This window comes from Platichthys flesus, chromosome 4 (assembly GCF_949316205.1).
Source record: "Platichthys flesus chromosome 4, fPlaFle2.1, whole genome shotgun sequence".
NCBI classification, from domain to species: Eukaryota; Metazoa; Chordata; class Actinopteri; order Pleuronectiformes; family Pleuronectidae; genus Platichthys; species Platichthys flesus.
Window position 1 is genome coordinate 360521 of NC_084948.1, and position 18237 is coordinate 378757.

At 39.7% G+C, this 18237-nt stretch overlaps 1 protein-coding gene across 3 annotated transcripts in view; it reads right to left on the reverse strand.

Moving 5' to 3' along the window:
* Positions 1–18237, reverse strand: part of LOC133951805 (neurofibromin) — a 154431-nt gene that overhangs the window by 121159 nt on the left and 15035 nt on the right. For all 3 annotated transcript variants that reach the window (XM_062385986.1, XM_062385985.1, XM_062385984.1), the window contains exons 4-7: positions 7390–7580; positions 6000–6106; positions 5633–5700; positions 1781–1856 (exon numbers count right to left, since the gene is read on the reverse strand). In XM_062385986.1, coding sequence (XP_062241970.1) covers positions 1781–1856; positions 5633–5700; positions 6000–6106; positions 7390–7580 — 442 coding nt within the window. The remainder of the gene's footprint in view (positions 1–1780; positions 1857–5632; positions 5701–5999; positions 6107–7389; positions 7581–18237) is intronic.

Consider the following 18237-nt stretch of genomic DNA (forward strand, 5'->3'; position numbering starts at 1 on the left):
TCTTGTAGTTATTGTTTTTCTTTTGGCAGATCTTTGTCAAGATTTTTGTCAAAATTCATCTTTGTCAAGATGAATTTCAACCTTTAATTTTGTTGTACTGCTTCCTCTTGTACAGTGAAAACAAAGCCTTTCTATTTTGTTATCTTCTGTTCCTTGATAAAACCCAGACGTTACTAAATTCGAATTGATTCTTATTCAGGGAATTTCAACCGGGGGTTTTATTTTCACAAAAAGAAGGTCCAAAAGGGCAGAATTAATAATGAAAATATTAAATAAAACAAAAGAGCAAAAAACGCACAGTCAATTACAATGTTGATTTTTATTGATCACCGTTACTTTAACGTTCTCTCAACATGTCAGCTACATGTCTGTACATTTGAGTCATGAACATTATATTGATGTACATATGGTTCTGAAATGCAGAACAACTAAAACTGCGTTTAAATTTTTTGTTGTTTTTTACACAGATTTTTCTAGATTTGTTTGAGGTTTTCAAATAAAACCAACATGGAAAACCAAATGTTAAAACTTCCTTCTATCCACATGTATGCACACAAACACGTAGGCACGCGCGCGTAGGCACATCAGTGGGCCGCGGATTATATTCTAGTCAGAATTGTGTTCCCTGGGACAAAACCAGTTGAAAACCCCTGGTCTAATTAACAACACATGGACTTTCTTCTACTCAACTTGCTAGTAAGTGCAAGTATTCTTGACTAAGTAGATCCTCTTAAAATCAAGCACCCCAGTCCCAAACCTGAGCTGTGGAAAAATGATGCCCCAGGTGCCCTGAGAGGAGTCTTTAGGTATTAGGTAAGAATTTAGGAGCTCTTTCTCTACTACCAGAAGGTTGTCAGCACCGCAGAAATAATATGAATATATATCTGCCAATAAGGTATAACGCTGTGACCCCATTTAAGGGACTAATGAACTGCCAAGAAGATAAAAAAATTGGATGGCACAAAACTTTGTGCCAAAACTATCTCATTGTAAATATTCAAGAAAAACCCTGCAGTCTTTTTTCTCTGAGGTCTGCCATGAGATGCTTCTGGAAGTCACAAGGTCCAGACTGAAGTATGAAGAAGATCAGGCCTTTGCTGTAGTTGCCCCTAATCTTTAGAACAGTTTGCCTGTCCACATCAAGACTCTTGAGACTTTTAAAACTCACATTAAAAATGTGTTTTACTCCCTGGCTTTGAAACTGGTCAAGACTTTTCTATGTTTTGTTTTTTATTCAATTTTAATTCATTACATTATAATTGTTAATTATAATTGTTAAGACAAGGCCATAGGACAACCTGCTAGCAACATCAAGTAACAACGTCTGTGGCTGAGGGGGTAGAGCAGTCATTCTCTAACCAAAAGGTCAGCAGTTTGATCCCAGTGTCCATGGGCAAGATACAGAACCAAGAATTGCCGGTCATAGTAACTAGGAAACCTTGCATAGTAACTGCTTTACTACTCATATTGACAGGGAAACCAACCTCATTCTTAATTCTCAGACAGCTCTGAGCCAGATCTGAGCTCTTCTGTGCACAAACTAATGAGCAGATAAACAGCTTCCCAAGCCCAAGTAGCCAAGTATTCCAACTGCTTTTGAAACTTTACATATTTGGACACTTTATCTAAACTTTCCAAATATTTGCAGTCTGTGTTAGGTAAAACTACGACATATTGTCAAACATCAAAATTAATTTGTGAGAGCAAATGTGAGATTTGATCTGAGTGAATCTGAATTAAAAGAAGAAAAAGTGTTACTAAATCTTTTCTCGGTTCATACCTGCCATATCAGCCTGTGGTCGCTGGTAGAGCATGGTGAACTCATCGGGGTAATTCTCCACCCAATTCCAAAACGCCTGCAGAGAAATAAACACAGTAGTAGATAATGCACATTCCAATATTTAGTCCTCACCAGTCTACAATATATTTTTCTTAATAACAAAACTAAAAATAACCATTGACAGCGGACTTTAATCCTAACGCCCAGTTTGATTTGTATAATTGGTCATATTTTAAAGGTTCAGTGTCTAGTATTGAGTGACATCTAGTTGTGAAGTTGCATGTAGCAGCTGAACACCCCCCACCTCAACCTCCCCCTTCAAACATATAAGAGAACCTGTGTAAGTATGTAAATATAAGGGCCCTTTCTAGGGTAAATAAAACAACAATTAGAACAATTTAGAGAATCTTCATAAGAACTGCATAAGTGGGTTTTAAGAATACCAGGGTTCATACACATTTTGACCAATGGATTTCCATGACTTTTCGATGACTTTTCACCAAATTTCCATGACCGAACATTTTGTGAAATCTCGGTGTATTCGCGAAAAAGAAGTAGTATTCAAACTAACAATGAGAATTCCAAGGCATACAGTATACCTTAAATGACACAAACCCAAGTACGCCTGCTTATATTTTAGCTTATTTCTTTAAAAGAAGATGAATTATTTAAAACTCAGCATAAATGAAATAGGGATGGGCATTCGATTAAATTGTCTTAATCGATCGTTGGGAGAATTAACGATTGATTTTCGATTCATCATTTATATTTTCATATTAAAATTCACTATTTATAGGCTATATTAAATCATTGAGATGTTTATTACAAGACGAACAACTCTTGTGGCAGTTAAACGGGATTCATTCACTGGTAACACTTCAAAAATAATGGTGCTGTAGGGGAGAGCAGGGTAATGTGGGACATTTTTTACATTTGCTCACCTCTAGGCGAGCTAAAATGATAAATCAGTCAAATTGACACATTTCCCATTAATTCAGGATGTTTTCTAGCAATGGAAATGATCAGAATGTCTTCAGGACAAAGAGCAGTGACAATATGATTGTTTTAAAAAAAGTGGTCTTGTGTCCAACTTTACCCCAGCTACGGGGTAAAGTGGTCCACTAACTTTTTCCACTTTAAAACTACCATAACAACACATGGTGTAATAGTTAAAACCCCGACAGCTAGATTGACAACCACTAATATGGGACTAGTAACAGAATCATGGGGATTGGTCAATTAAGCACATTAATGATTTTTTTTTTTTTTATGTGATCTCTTGCACACCCTAGCTTATTGTTTCTCTATTTGGCAGGGACAGGGATATTGTTTTTCTCTGCGTATTCAAATGCCAGTTCAAGGCGCTTAACTGGAGCAAGGCCGTGGAACTGGTCAGCTAGTTATTTCAAGTGTTTGGCAAGCTCCTCCTCCATCTTATCTGTGAAAAGTATCTTTGCCTCAGCTACTGCACCCCAGGCTACTGATTTTACTTTCCCTTTCTCTTTTTTCTTTGTGAATCTTTTGAGGATGTCTTATCAATATTTCTATCCCTTCCAGCTTTTCTGAAGGACTTCTGTCCTTGCATGACCTCAGCGGCTGCACTCTCCATCTCTGCGAGGGGTGTTTGGCCCCAGGTTGTCTTCCTGGTGTAGTTTCTTGGCATGATGGCTTTTCTGCAATGTTTATCACATGAAAAATTAAGCATATATTATGTAATATAACACTAAATTATGTTTAAGACTAAACTTAGCTTGTGCTTCATGGTGGGGTAAAGTGAGACAGTGCGTCATGACAAGGGGGGAATGAGAGGGGCTTGAAAACATAATGGTCCTACTTTAAACTAAGCCCCGCTGGGAGCTAGCTGGATTTGACGGTTCTAGACCTCTCAGTCAAGTTAGTGTCACGCCCTAACTCCCAGAACCCCTCACACAGACCCGGGTCTTTCCGGGTTCCCCTTCTCATGGACTGACGGTCCGTGTGCGAACATGAAGCGAGCGCGCAGCGGAGGCTAGCACCGGGCTGCTTCCTCCAGCTGCTAATATCCTCGCTGTGCTGCGTTCAAGGCAACTCGGATATTCCGACTTCCTGCCATATAGTGAACATGCAATAGTTTTCATCGACGAAACTCATCGTCTATTAATTATGCCCATCCCTAAAATGAACAACATGAAAATATTAATATAGCAAATTTCCATGACTTTTCCAAAACTTTTGGTAGATAATTATTTTCCATGACCGTACGAACCCTGGGATACATTTTTTCTTAAAACTGCTGGTGAATGAGACCCATTAGTTTTATCCACAGTCTGCAGGCCACATCAGTGTGTATGATAGCACAGCACCAGGCTAGGACCCCGCTAGCTGCCTACTTTTTCCTACTGGCTTGTTACGCTTGATCCTTGAGAATAAAAGCAATTAAAAAACAAGATAAGCTTTCAAATCATGGTGCCAAGGATTTTTCTTTTCAAGGCAAGGAATAAACGAGCCATTATTGCGAAGCTCATAGGGTGCACAACTTAATTTTGTGCAATAAAATATTTCTTTAATGTATATAATGAGTCAAATTTTTTGCTCATTTGTTCTGGGTTTCTGAGCACCTTGTTTTTTTCTCAATACTGAAAAAACAAGTGCACAGCCCTATTCAGATCACCCCACAGATGCTCAATTGGAATCAGGTCTGGGGTCTGGCTGTGCCATTCCAAAAAAAAACATTAATCGTCTTCTGGTGAAGCCATGCTTTTGTTGGTTTGGATGTATGCTTTGGGTCGTTGTCGTACTGATAGGTGAAATTCCTCTTCATCTTCAGCTTTCTAACGGAAGCCTGAAGGCTTTGTGCCAAAACTGACTGGTATTTTTTAACTGTTCATAATTCCCTCCACTTTGACTAAGGCCCCTGTTACAGCTGAAGTAAAAAAGCCACAAAGCATGATGCTGCCACCACCATGCTTCTTTGGGTGATGTGCAGTTTTGTTTTTGCGCCAAACATACCTTTTTGGAATTATGGCCAAAAAGTTCAACCTTGGTTTCATCAGACCATAAGACATTTTCCCACATGCTTTTTGAAGACTTCATGTCAAATTTGCTAAATTGAGCCGGGTTTGGATGTTTTTCTTGGTAAGAAAATGCTACTGTCTTGCCACCCTACCCAATAGCCCAAACATATGAAGAATACAGAGGATTGTTGTCACATGTAGTACACAGCCAGTCCTTGCCAAAATGTCATGCAGCTCCTTTAATGTTGCTGTAGGCCTCTTGGAAGCCTCCCTGACCAGTTTTCTTCTCGTCTTTTCATCAATTTTGGAGGGACGTCCTGTTCTTGGTAATGTCACTGTTGTGCCATATTTTCTCCACTTGATGATGGCTGTCTTCACTGTGAGCCACGATACGATCCTGACCGATCCTGACCGATGCCTCTCAACAATGCAATCCCTCTGATGCTTAGGAAGCTCCCTGAGGACTATGACTCTTGCTGTAAGTTGCAACTGAGAGAATGTAAGGAAAATCCTACTAGAACAGCTGAAATTTATTTGGGATGAATCAGAGTCACTGTAAATGATGGGAGGTGTGTACTGACTATTATTTAACATGAGTTTGAATGTGATTGGTTAATTTTGAATACAACCACATCCCCAGTAATAAGAGGGTGTGCACACATATGCAAACACATTATTTTAGTGATAAAAAGATTTCAGTCTGTTTTTTCAACCGAATTGTTCATCTTAAAGGTCACATTAAAGTTGGAAAAAGTTCGGACAGGATTTATCTTTGTCTCATTTGTTTACATCACAAAAACCTTTTATTATCAAAATCTTGTCCGGATTCAAAATGATTACAAGATGGGAGAACAATTACCTTTTCTAAACTGTTGATGACAGCTAGCTGGGCAGGCTTCTTGAGAGCTCTAAACTTCAGTACAGTTTCTGAAAGAAAATAAAAGTTAGAACAAACAGAAACAAACTCAAAATACACACATGCATCACAAACCTCAATCATAGTGTATTTCTTCATTTCTTCGAATCTAAAAGTTCAGGATCCCTTACAGCAACAGCTCAGCAAAGAACTAACCCAATACTCTACCCGGCCCTAACCATGGACAGCATTGTTACAGTCTAGTAGAATTTCCAGTGGCGAGCGCCCAAGATCCTCTCTCAGAAAAAAAGTTTTCAGAAAATAAGTTTTAGCACAATAACCAAAACCTGTAAGTACGTCAAAAGCAAACCTTGTAGCAGCCTCTTCAGCTTGGAGCAGTCAACATTGATGTACTGCATCAGCTCTATATCATGAACATCCACATTGTCCTCGGAGCACACTGTCAGCTCCTGGAGTCTAGAAAAACACACAAGGACACATGAATTCTGCCTCACTTGATTTAGTCAACCAGATCAAGAAATTAAATAAATATTTTTAAGCCCTCATTTTGAAGTGTACATTAAAAGGTATGGAGTATTCAGAAAACAATCTCAGTCAAAACAATGAAGGTTTCATATACATTTTTGTATGGTTGATGTTGCAAATTTCATTCTTAAGTTCTTCAATATCAGTTAAAAAATACCATTAGTAAGGAAATTAATGGTTGGGTTCAAACATTTATGTTTGAAAATCTGGATCCAATGTATTTTTTGCATCTACTGTAATATATTGATCAGCTTATGAATTTACTGATAATTTCAACTTTCTGGACAATACCCTGGTAAATGTTGCTACTGATGATCACTAAGACAGCTCCCGGAGAACTGAGATCAACTACATAATGACACTCAGTGTGAGTGTCACAAGGCCAATATTCATTTGTTGTAAATATCTCCCAATGTGTGTAGAAATCATTTAAGATTATGCTATCTCCCAGAATATAGCACAGTGGGTTCATATTTTGTTGCTTCGCGTGCCGACATCTCTATCATTTAAGTTTACACAAACCTAAATGTAGGGGCTTGAAGCATTTATCTGATAAAAAAAACGTTTTGTTTGAAAAGAAAATAAGTATTCTGTCCAGTGTTAATTTTGGCAGCTATTTTTGATTTAGTCTTAGTCTTTTGACAAATGCATTTTAGTTTTAGTCACATTTAGTCATTTTTATCCTTCTTAGTTTTAGTCTAGTTTTAGTCGACGAAAACGAATTACATTTTAGTCTAGTTTTAGTCACATTTAATAGCCAACTCCTTTTCTATAAAAACATATAGCTGCAGCCTAATAGCTTAAAAATATATATTTAATTTTAAATGTATATTTTAAAATTAAATATATTTTAAAATATACATCTCGCTCACTCACTCGCCCGCTCCTGATACTTTATGACGACCTGATACGATGATGTTAAAAAAATTATTGTGACTTAGTCAACCACCAACATTTTCGTCTCGTCTCATCAACGAAAGTTAAAAATAGATTTAGTCATAGTTTTTATTTTCAAAGATTTGTTTTCGTTACGTCTTCGTCTCGTCATGGAAAAAGGGTCGTTAACGAATATTTTTCAACATTGTTTTCGTCAACGAAAAAAACACTGATTCTGTCGATATGACATTAATTAGATGCCAAAGATCTGAGAGAAAATATTTTTGCAGTTCTCACTGAAAGGACAGTGAGACAGCTACATATACTATGGCAGCTACCTGGTGGAGATACGGCTGAAGACAGCATTGAAGTTGTTGCAGCTCAGGGAGAAGAGGACAGCTGAGGCCGAGGCGCGGAGCTCAGCGGCATGCTGGTGGCCCTCACGGTATGTATAGATGAAATGGCAGATCTCTGGCAGAAGCTGTTTGACCAGCATGGTCTCGTCCAGACGCAAAGAGTCCTTGGATTGCTGATGGGAAAGAGAATAAAGATGAGGGAAGTGGCCAGTCACACAAAACGCCTTGGTCTGCTGATATGATCCTCCTAAAATTGAGGGACACTCATTGCTGAACTAAAAACTAACAATCATGGAGAGGTACAGCAGCTGAATATTAGTAAAACTTCTGAAAGCTGGTACGACATTGTCCACTGTCATCCTGCTGTCTCAGTATTAACTGCAGCTAGCCAGGAGACATGATTTTCCACTTTGAACAGTACAATTTTGTATAACATTTTGAAGAAATTGTGGTGAACTGCTTGAAGCTACATCAAAGTTAACTCCGTTGAAGTCAGTGACTTTTATTGAGAATTTTTAGTTAAATTTAAATAGGAATCACAGTATCTGGAGCAGGAACAATCCAAATTAATTTTTTTAGGACAAGTACATCATACATACACTGGAACTGTTAATCGTTTCAGCTATCAAAAATATTGAATATACCTTATTCATTTGGAATTTAAGTCCTTTAAAGTTTTCTTAACCACTGAACATGGATTCTTTACAATAAGGGGATGGTAGTGATGGTTGCTTTTCAAGAGCTGAAGCAATCATTCCATTTGCAAGACAAGAAGTTAGAGTATAATACTCGGAGCAGAATAACTTCTCCAGGCCAAGGCTAGCTAGTCAGGATGATAACTTGAAAATAGGGATTTCAAAGGAACAGAACGTTCCAGTACTATGTATTTTTTACAGCACTGTATGTACGTACGGAACAATACCAACCAAACTGTTGGATAATCTATACATTTTTTAAGGTCCTAAACGTCTATGTAAAGCGATTTAAGATAATGCATTATGAGTTGTGGTTAACAAATAAAATTTGATTGAACAAAAACTAATACCTTTATGCCACTGTCCTGTTTTATAATGTTAATAGTCTTTTATTTTTATTTATTACTTGAAGGGTACAAATGTTTTTTGTTTCAATTATTGTGTCTGTTGAAGTAAATCGAAAATTGAAAATGTTTCAATGTTTTTAGTCCAGGCAAAGTAGCGTTTTACGACAGACTAATTGTAAAATATTTTTTTTCAGCATAGATAATTTCTATGAGGTGTCCAGAACAACATACTAAAAGCCCTAAGAAATCCTAGTTGAGGAAATATGTTAAATTTCCATCAATCCGAGATGTGTGCCAATAAGGCGAGGCAACAATACATCCAAATTGGACAATTGTTTTCCTTTACTCCTATCAAAATGAAACTTTAAACAATGAAAGTACACATGACAAGTACATTTTTTTGTATTACAAGTTTCTTTGAAAATGAATTTTAATATGCAAATGAGGTAAACAGGAATCGAATATGCCCAAAATACACACCACCTTAATTTTTTTCCTTTACTCCTACCTCAAAAAAACTTTACATACTAAAAGAATAGAGGAAAAGTAACTTTTTTTCTATTATTATATTGATTATGTCATAATTAACATAGGTAGAAACACCATTCATATATATGACAAATATCAGCCCAATCTTCATCCAATCATCCTACTGCCAGTGGGTGATGACAGTGCTGCTTTTAGACTGCCCTCTAACCTGAAAACTGCCTGGCTTAGTAGTACCTGCCAGGGGTATAACCCCCGCCGGTATAGTCTTCAGGGTCATGGAGACACACAAGCCTCCCCTCCATGACAAGGTAGCAACAACAGGAGAGGTTTTTTTGGGTTGTTTTTATTTTATTTTAATTTGTATTTTTAAAGTTTTTTATGTTTTCTTATTTTCAAATCCAGCATGGATCCTTGATCCCTTCTCTGTTGCTCTTGGTTCTGGCACCCCCTATATCTGTTCCTGGTTTGTTCTATGCTTAGTTCTTCCCCTCTGGGTCATATTCATCTGATAAATAAGGCAACTGTAAGTTTGTGCAGCTAGTACACCAACATTAGCCGCAAATGGCAGTGCAAAGGAGTCCATGTTTTTTGCATGTGAATTTCTTTGTGCTGAACACATTAGCTTGTTCGAGAAAGCTAGTGTCATTCTTTACTCTTTTCAGTTCCATCCCCTTTCCTATGCCAAATAGACGAGACGTAGAATCACAGCTTAAAATGGCATGGATAAAGAGGATCAGGCACGTGCACTGATATTTTGGGGCAGGTGCTCACCCAAAAAAAGGGCACCCATCGCAAACATTATTTTTGAACTTAAAAATAATAATAACAAATAAATAAATAAATAAAAAACACAGCAGAATATTTTCAACTCATAGATTTATTTTTGGTAAACTAACTAAAATGAACAAATTGATAAATAAATGAATAAACGGCTAAAACCGACAAAACAAGGCCATATTGAATAAACAAATAATATGTTAGGGTTAGGGTTAGGGTTAGTGATGTGATGTGATGGGCTGGGCTCCTCTGGACCAGGTAGGGTTACTGATTCTCCCTCAACTATTTTACAAGTAGATGGCCTGGTCCAAGATAAAAGAGAGCTGCTACCCTGAGCTGCTTGCTGCTGTCCTTCTGCTTTTGGAGTCTTTTCTTGGCATTATGCTGCAAATTTTGTTAATGAGATAAATCAATGTTGTGCATAATATTCAAGGGTGACTTACATACAGTGTCCATACACATTTTGACAAATGGATTTCAATGACCTTTCAATATCTTTAAACCAAATTTCCGTGACCGAACATTTTGTGAAAGTTCGGTGTATACGCGAAAAATTGACAAAATGTAGTATTCAAACTAACAATGAGAATTCCAAGGCATACAGGCATTAAATGACACAAACCCAAGTATGCCTACCTAGATTTTGGCGTATTTGGCGAATTAACGATCGATTTTCGATTAATCATTAATATTTTGATATCAAAATTCACTCTTTATAGGCTATATTAAAATGCAGTGAAAATGGAAGAAACACAGCGTGTTTCCTCATTGAGATCTTTATTACAAGATGAACAACTCTTGTGGCAGTTAAATTAGATCAGTTCAATGGTTACATTTGGAAATTAGCGCTGCTGTACTCTCAAGCCCCGATGAGAGAGCTCAACTGGCCGCTGAGAGCTAGCTAGATTTGACGGGTCTCGGCCTCTCAGTCCGGTTGTTGTCACGCCCTCACTCCCGGAACTCTTCACCCAGACCCAGGTCTGTCCGGGTTCCCCTCCGCGTGGACTGACGGTCCATGTGCAGACATAAAGCCATGCATCGGAGGCTTAGCTCCGGGCTGCTTCCTCCAGCTGCTAGCATCCTCGCTGTGCTGCGTTCAGGGCAACTCGGATATTCCGACCTCCTGCCACATAGCGAACATGCGATAGTTTTCATTGATGAAGAATAATTGAATTTACGAAATTCTTAATGATCAATTAATCGATCGTCGATTAATTATGCCCATTCCATGTCCATACGAACCCTGAATATACCTCTTGTGAGCGCCGCGGAGCATTTCGGGGCGAAATTCTCAAAAGACCTCAAATAAATGCCCGTCAGATATCAAACACATTTGGGGGAATTTATGACTGAGAGAGTAATTTGTATTCTTAAATATTGATGAATGAAGAAAAAATTGGGCTCCAGCAGAAGGGGCACTTTTCTCATTCAGGGCAAAAGGGCCAGTGCTTGACCACCACTAGGTGTCTATCTGTGCACGTGCCGGAAGAGGATATTGTCACACACCTTGGGACCAAGTAACTCCTTCGTCTGCTTTATGCCCCATATTCATCTTGTTTTTGTTGCTTTCTTTGGTTCTGGTGTCAGAAACAGCCCCCACTGCATTCAGATCAGCATTATGCAACAAGAGTATTAACAAGTCTGTGTCATCACCTCCTAATACTGTGTCTTTTGTTCTGGCAGAGGCAATGGCAGTATGGACAATGAGCACATCTGAATCGTGCTTTGCATGGTCTGTGATACACTCAAGTCAAGTTTATCACTGAGATAAACAAAGAACCGTTGCTTGTTTTTCTTATTGTTTAGGAAGTGGTCCTTTTTGGATTGGATGATCAGGTCACACCGGGAGTAACACCTGTTCGATGCAGTTGAGTGGCGTCTTTTATTGTTGGTTCTTCTTTGTAGCCATCAAAGACTATGACAGTAGCCGTACCATATTTCTGTGTGACATATCTGACATACATTTCACACACACAAGGTTCTGGAGACCTCATAGAAAGGATCTATGCTGGAAAAAATATTATACAATTACTATTTTGTACAGTTGTGGAGGGCCGGACCAATAAGCTGAACCCCCATTGAGACATTTTGGGACATCAGGTACTCTAAGGCAGGGGTGGGCAATTCATTTTCCAGAGGGGCCACATGAGAAACATGGACAGTTGTGGAGGGCCGGACCAATAAGTGAACTTAATTCTACTCATATTAATTTGTTAAGCTTCTACAGGTAAGAGTAAATGTTATGATTAGGCAATGAAAAAGTGAGGCAGGCAAAGTAATAACGCCAACAATACATCACACTTTAATCAACATTTACAAGAACAGTTGTGAACAAAGTATGCAATGTTTTTGCAGTATTCCAAAGATCAGCTTTAAATTAACTGTATACAAAGCGCTATTACTATTTGCATATAGTCTAATCACCCCATTTGCGTTTTTTTTCTTGTTAAGTGAGAGATATCGAGTCTGTTCATGGGCATGAACAAGTGCACTGAAGTCTGGTTGAATATCTGAGGTGGATATGCGAAGGACAGCTGACAGGTGATCATCAGTGAGAGAGGATCAGTATCTGGATTTGTAAAACTTCATCACAGAAAATGTTTGTTCACATGTTAGTAGATCCAAAGAGAACAAACAAGCGCTTTGTCCAGACTGAGCCATCTGACAGCTTTGTGGTAGCCTATGTCCCCATGTTCAGTCTTATGCTCCTGCAAAAGTGCAACAAACTGTCTGAGATTCAACGCTCTTGCCCTGATAAAGTTAACTAATTTATTTACAACATCAGTAACATGATTCATTTTTAGCACTGACTTACACAACACTTCCTGATTGATAATACACAGGGTTAATACACATTTTGACCCATGGATTTCCATGACTTTTCCATGACTTTCAATATCTTTAAACCAACTTTCCATGACCAAACATTTTGTGAGATCTCAGTGTACACATGCAAAAGAGACTAAATTTAATGAGAATTTCAAAGCATACAGTATACCTTTAAGTACACAAATGAATGAGTTAATAGTTTGATTGACGTCTGTTGTAAGATATGGCATGTACTTTTCCATTTGTAGCCAAGCATGGTTAAATCTACACTTCCCTGGCATAGTGCATTATCTCGCCTGCTTCCCAACCGAACATTTCAATTAGTATGAGATAGTACGCCTGCTTATATGTTGAGCGTACTTCTTGTAAAAGCATATTAATTAATTCAGGGTTCCTACAGATTTTAACAAGTTCAATTTAAGACTTTTTAAGACCTTTTTAAGACCACTTTGAATAGAATTTAAGACCTATTTCATGGCCATACTGGCAAAAAAGTAGGAAGGAAAATTACTATGAAAGAAGAAATAAGTACCAGAATTACCTGCAAAGTAAATGTATTCCCATTCAACATAACAATGACTGAACAGAACAGTACACAGAACTATGTGTGCGTGTCTTTAGACCTGGTGGAGAAGGAATACAGGCGACAGCTAGCTGGCCCTGCACTGAGGCAAAGACTGTATCCCTGGACTTACAGCAGTTGGTAATCCAAACAGGTCCAAAACAGTTACAAATATAATCAGAAATAACTGTGCCTTCTAGTCAATAAGGACGCTTTTGTTCGTAGAACAGTTACCAAGTATGTGTTCAATTGAGTGAAACAATTCTTTCAGCAAAGAGAAAAAAGGATGTTCCAAAAAAAATGTCCAGAGAAGAAAATTAAACATCCCAACCCAACACTACATAAACATGCTGCCTAAGCAACAGTCTCCTCTTCAATTGTCTCCAGCTCAGCCAACTTCTCCTTGAAGCCCCTACTAAGAATATTTAACTTGGAGTTAACCTCGGCCATCTTGCTGCCAGCCTTGCCCTCAGCCTCTCGAACCCCGGCGAGATGGCAGGCGTTTTTTGTTGGTTTTTCACTTCTCTTGTGTTTCTCTGACTAGGCATGCAATTCTAAAGCCTTTACCCCTGATGTTTCTAGTTTTACTAATTTCTTGCCAAAAGTTTTAACCATGCTCTAAGCATGCTTTTATTCTACCAAGTTTTGTTGAACCTGCACTTCCCCATTAAGTTACAAAAGACGTCAACACACCAGTAGAATGTCCGTCTCTTTTAGCTTGATTGTCCTGCGCGTTTTCCATTGCTAGACATAGAGGCTGCCTATCTACAGCGCGGAGGTGCGCGCAGAGCACAGAAAGAGGAGCGCGTGCTGCAATTCTGCGGCGGGAGCGCGTATTTAGCGGGGGTGTGCTCAGAGTAGCGCAAGCGGAGTGTGGCGCAGTAGTAATAAAGCGTGCAGCTTGAACAGAGAGGAAGAAGACAGCTGTCAGTCAGACAGAGACTGCTGTCTGTTTGTGCATGTGCATCCGCAAGAAACGTGAGTGGGCACTGTATGTTATTAGTAGTTTCAGAGTTCTTTATTAGTTAACTTGCACTGCTGGGGCTGCACGGTCAGCGCGAGTGCAGCGTTATTGGTGGGTTCCTCACTAATATGTATATACGGATAGATAAGGATGTATATTGTTAATATAGAATCACACGTATTCCCACCCATATCCTGCCCGGCCTTTCATTGGCATATGTTGTACTGTGCTGTTTCCACATTAAAGAACATTAACAGAGAGAAGTAGTCTGAGCCGTGTTTTAACAGACACACCTGGAGCGGAGCTGGAAATCAGAACCGGCTAAAAAGAATAAGTTCCTCAAATACAGTCCTTACATCAATCCTCCGATAAGTTCTCACCGGGGGCTGCAAAGTTAGTGATGGGAACCGTCAGCCCCCCCCCCCCCCCCCCCCCATCACGGGGTTACCGTACTGCTTACTCATTTCCTCAAAGCACATTTACTGGACAGAAAGTTATCGCGAAGTCGCTACCTAATCCATTTCATTTTTAAGACCTAGCTTAATCAAATTTAAGACTTTTTAAGGCCTAAAATTCCGATTAATTAATTTAAGACTTTTTAAGACCCCGCAGGAACCCTGTTAATTGAAACTCAGCGTAAATTAACGACATGAAAATATGAATATAACAAATTTCCATGACTTCTCCAAAACTTTTGGGATTTCATTGTTGTCAAGCACTTTTCCAGGACTAGAAATAAACATATAACAATTCCATGACTTTTCCAGGTTTTTCATGACCGTGGGTTAATTTCCCTCACTTTATCTTGCATCCGCTTCAAAAGTCGTCCCTTTTATTGACCGCATTGCTGCCAGCTCCTCAGTAATCGCAAAGTCTTTCGTCATCCCACGCACAAAGATGAGTAACTGGCTGTGTCGAGGACATCACAGCCCTCATCCAGAGCCAAGGAGAAAAAGTCAAAATCAACAACTTTCTTTAGCAGCTGAAGCTCGAGATTTCCCGCGATGTCCTTGATCCTTCTCGTTACGTTTTGTCCGTAAACGTCTCTCCGTGCTTTGTCTCGTAATGGCGGTTCAAAATGTAATCCTTAAAAACAGCTACCTTTTCTCCACAAACTAAGCACACAGCTTTCCCATCGATATTTCTTGTCTTAAGGTGGGCTGACATTTTTGTGGACTTTAACAGCTAACTCACATCTCTTCTTAACTCAGTTCGCCAACACATCATCCGCTCACGGGCATTCAGGATGTACGTCAGGTAAATGTTAAAAAAAGGCACCTTCAAAATAAAAGAAATGTTGTATTCTTTGCATGATGTTCACTTATTTATGTGTGATTCCTAATATTCCGTTGACCTCACGGGGGCCGGTCACAGACAGCCAAAGGGCCGGATGCGGCCCAGGGGCCGTACAATGCCCAGGTCTGCTCTAGTCGGTCGTAAAACGACCGACTAGAGGCTTGTGTGCCTCCGTGACCCGGAAGACTATACCGGCAGGGGCTATAACCCTGGCAGGTACTACCAAGCCAGGCAGTTTTCAGGTTAGAGGCCAGTCTAAAAGCAGCTCTGCCATCACCCATTGGCAGTGGGATGATTAGATGAAGATTATTTGTCATACATATGAATGTATTCATATTCTCGAAAAAGCCAGAGCACAGAGATCTCCCAGGATTCCTCAACTTCATACAGAGTTGTGAAAAGACTCCAATTGGTCACTCTCGCCCCAGGACCTGTGAGGTCACCGGGCCAGAATAAGGCTGCCAGCCTCCTCTCCTGCATCGCCCAGGGGAAAGCCTGGCGATGTGCATCGCCAAGGGTGTGCTTCCATTATATTGTTACATGAGTGGTAAAAAATGGTCTCAATATGACAACAATATCAGTTATCGCGATAGCTTGGGGGACAATATGTCGTCCAAAAAAATTTGTTGTTTTTTATTGTTATATGCCTGTTTATAATAACTAATAACTAAAACATCTTTTATATCCAAGCAAAAGTGTTATTGTAACCAAAATATCCGTAAATATTGAATTAGATGGAATTGAGAATCAAACCGAAACCTTGTGAATCAATTAATCAAATTGTATTTGTATAGCTCATATTCACAAATCAAAATTCCTCTCATAGGACATTAACATGGGGTGACATCCTCTGTCCTTAACCCTCAGCAAGAGGTAGAAACCTCAGAGAGCCACATGTGAGGGATCCCTCTCCCAGGACGGACAGAAGTGCAATAGATGTCAGGTGTAGGAAAACATAATCAAGATTAAAGTTTTAGCAGCATTGATGAAGGTAAAAATTAACTTCAATACTATATGTCAAGCAGTCCTGCTGCAATCATAGTCAGCAGTGATCTTGCAGTCAGCAGCCAGCAAGATCATGATCCGCCATCCAGATCGGATGCCACAATAGTCCATGGTCATTGACCACTGCCGCTTATTAGGATTCATCATCAGCCGCCGACCTCGGCCGTGGTCCACCACCATAATATGATGCCTAAGCGGCACAGGATCCACTACGTGAAAAACCAATCAATAATCAATAACAAATTGACATATTATGAAAATTCCACTTTTGTAGTGCTTCTACACGTTAATTTGGGTATCTGGCATGTCTACCGTCCCATAAACTCTGGAAAAAAACAACTTGTGCGATTTGTTGTGGTTCTTCTATTTCAGAAACGATAAGCTAGAGTGCGTCGAATGGGATTACGACCGAAATTAATGTCATAGTCGCACCATGCCCATGTAGGGAGTCTCGCTACATGGCCGGGAACGACCAGGCTGGTGGTCGGCCCGGTTAGCTCGCGAGCTAACGCTCCCCTAGCTCCCTAGGGGCTCTCCCGGTTTAGCGTTAGCTCGCTGCTGCTACCTGTCAGACATTTAAGTGACTGCATTAACAAAGGGACCCCCGGGACACCTCTAAACGTTGACTCAACAGTGTGGAAGGATGCTGCTGCTGTGCCAGCTCAAGCTCCCAATGCTCTTACTTCGGTGCTGCGCTGGGGAGCTGGGGCTCCCGCAGCCAGGCTTCAGCCCACCTAACTCTGGTTCAAAACGAGATGGTTGCAAGATTGTATCTTCGTCTCCAGTAACCATATTTCTACAGAGGTAATGCATAGCTAAAAATCTAGGTGCTTGTATCTTGTGAAGGAGGGAGGGGGGTTGAGGCACTCAAAACAGGTCAATTTGATGAGGGCTGTATTAGACTGGGTAAAAAAGGTGCTGCTTTAAATGATACTTGTGGTATTTTGACCAAAATATGTTACATACATTTCATTAAGACCCCAAAGAACCATATCAACTGTGGTAAAATGGGGATAAGATGTCCCCTTTAACAAAGAAAATTGTTTTTTCAACTTGCATATTTTAATTTCAAAGAAAACAGAAAAAACATAATGTGCAGCAATAACGGCAACACTCTTTAATATTTGGTTGCACACCCTTTGGCAGTGATGACAGCCTCCAAACGTTTCTTGTACCCATCTAGAACATTTTTGCACTTCTAAGCTGAACTGGGCACAGACAGTTTATCAAAGTTGATTCTAATTTGTGATTTACCACAGGTGAGTCATGTGTTTCCATACTGATTCACAGCAAAGGGTGCCAATATCAGTGACACAACTTACTTAAAGATTTTTTACTCCCCACTAGGGATGGGAATCGAGAACCGGTTCTTGTTTAGAACCGGTTCCCAGTGAACCAATTCCTTGGAATTGTTAGTGAAATTCTTTAACGATTCTGCTAACAGTTCCCTGTGCCGTTGAGCATGCGCGAACTTTTTCATTCAGACGGCAGCAAACATGTCAACCAGGCAGAAGCGATCTAAAGTCTGGTTGTATTTCACACGACAAAATTACAGTAACGCCACTTGCAACGCGTGCAAAAGGGCAATTTCGTCGAAGGGAGGAAATACCACCAATATGATGAAGTATTTGAACACGCATGGAATAAAGTTACAGGAGGTGTGTCATGTGTTTGATGCTTGCAGCAGCGCAGCTAACGATAGTCATGATGACTTATGTCAGAGCTGACACTTGTCAAGAAGGCAGCCATCACTGCTGATGGATGGACAAGTTTCAGTCAAGACCATTACCTAACAGTAACGTTGCACTGGGTCAGGGATGGCCAGAATAAGGAAAAAGTCCTGAAAACTAAGGCAGTGTACAAGGC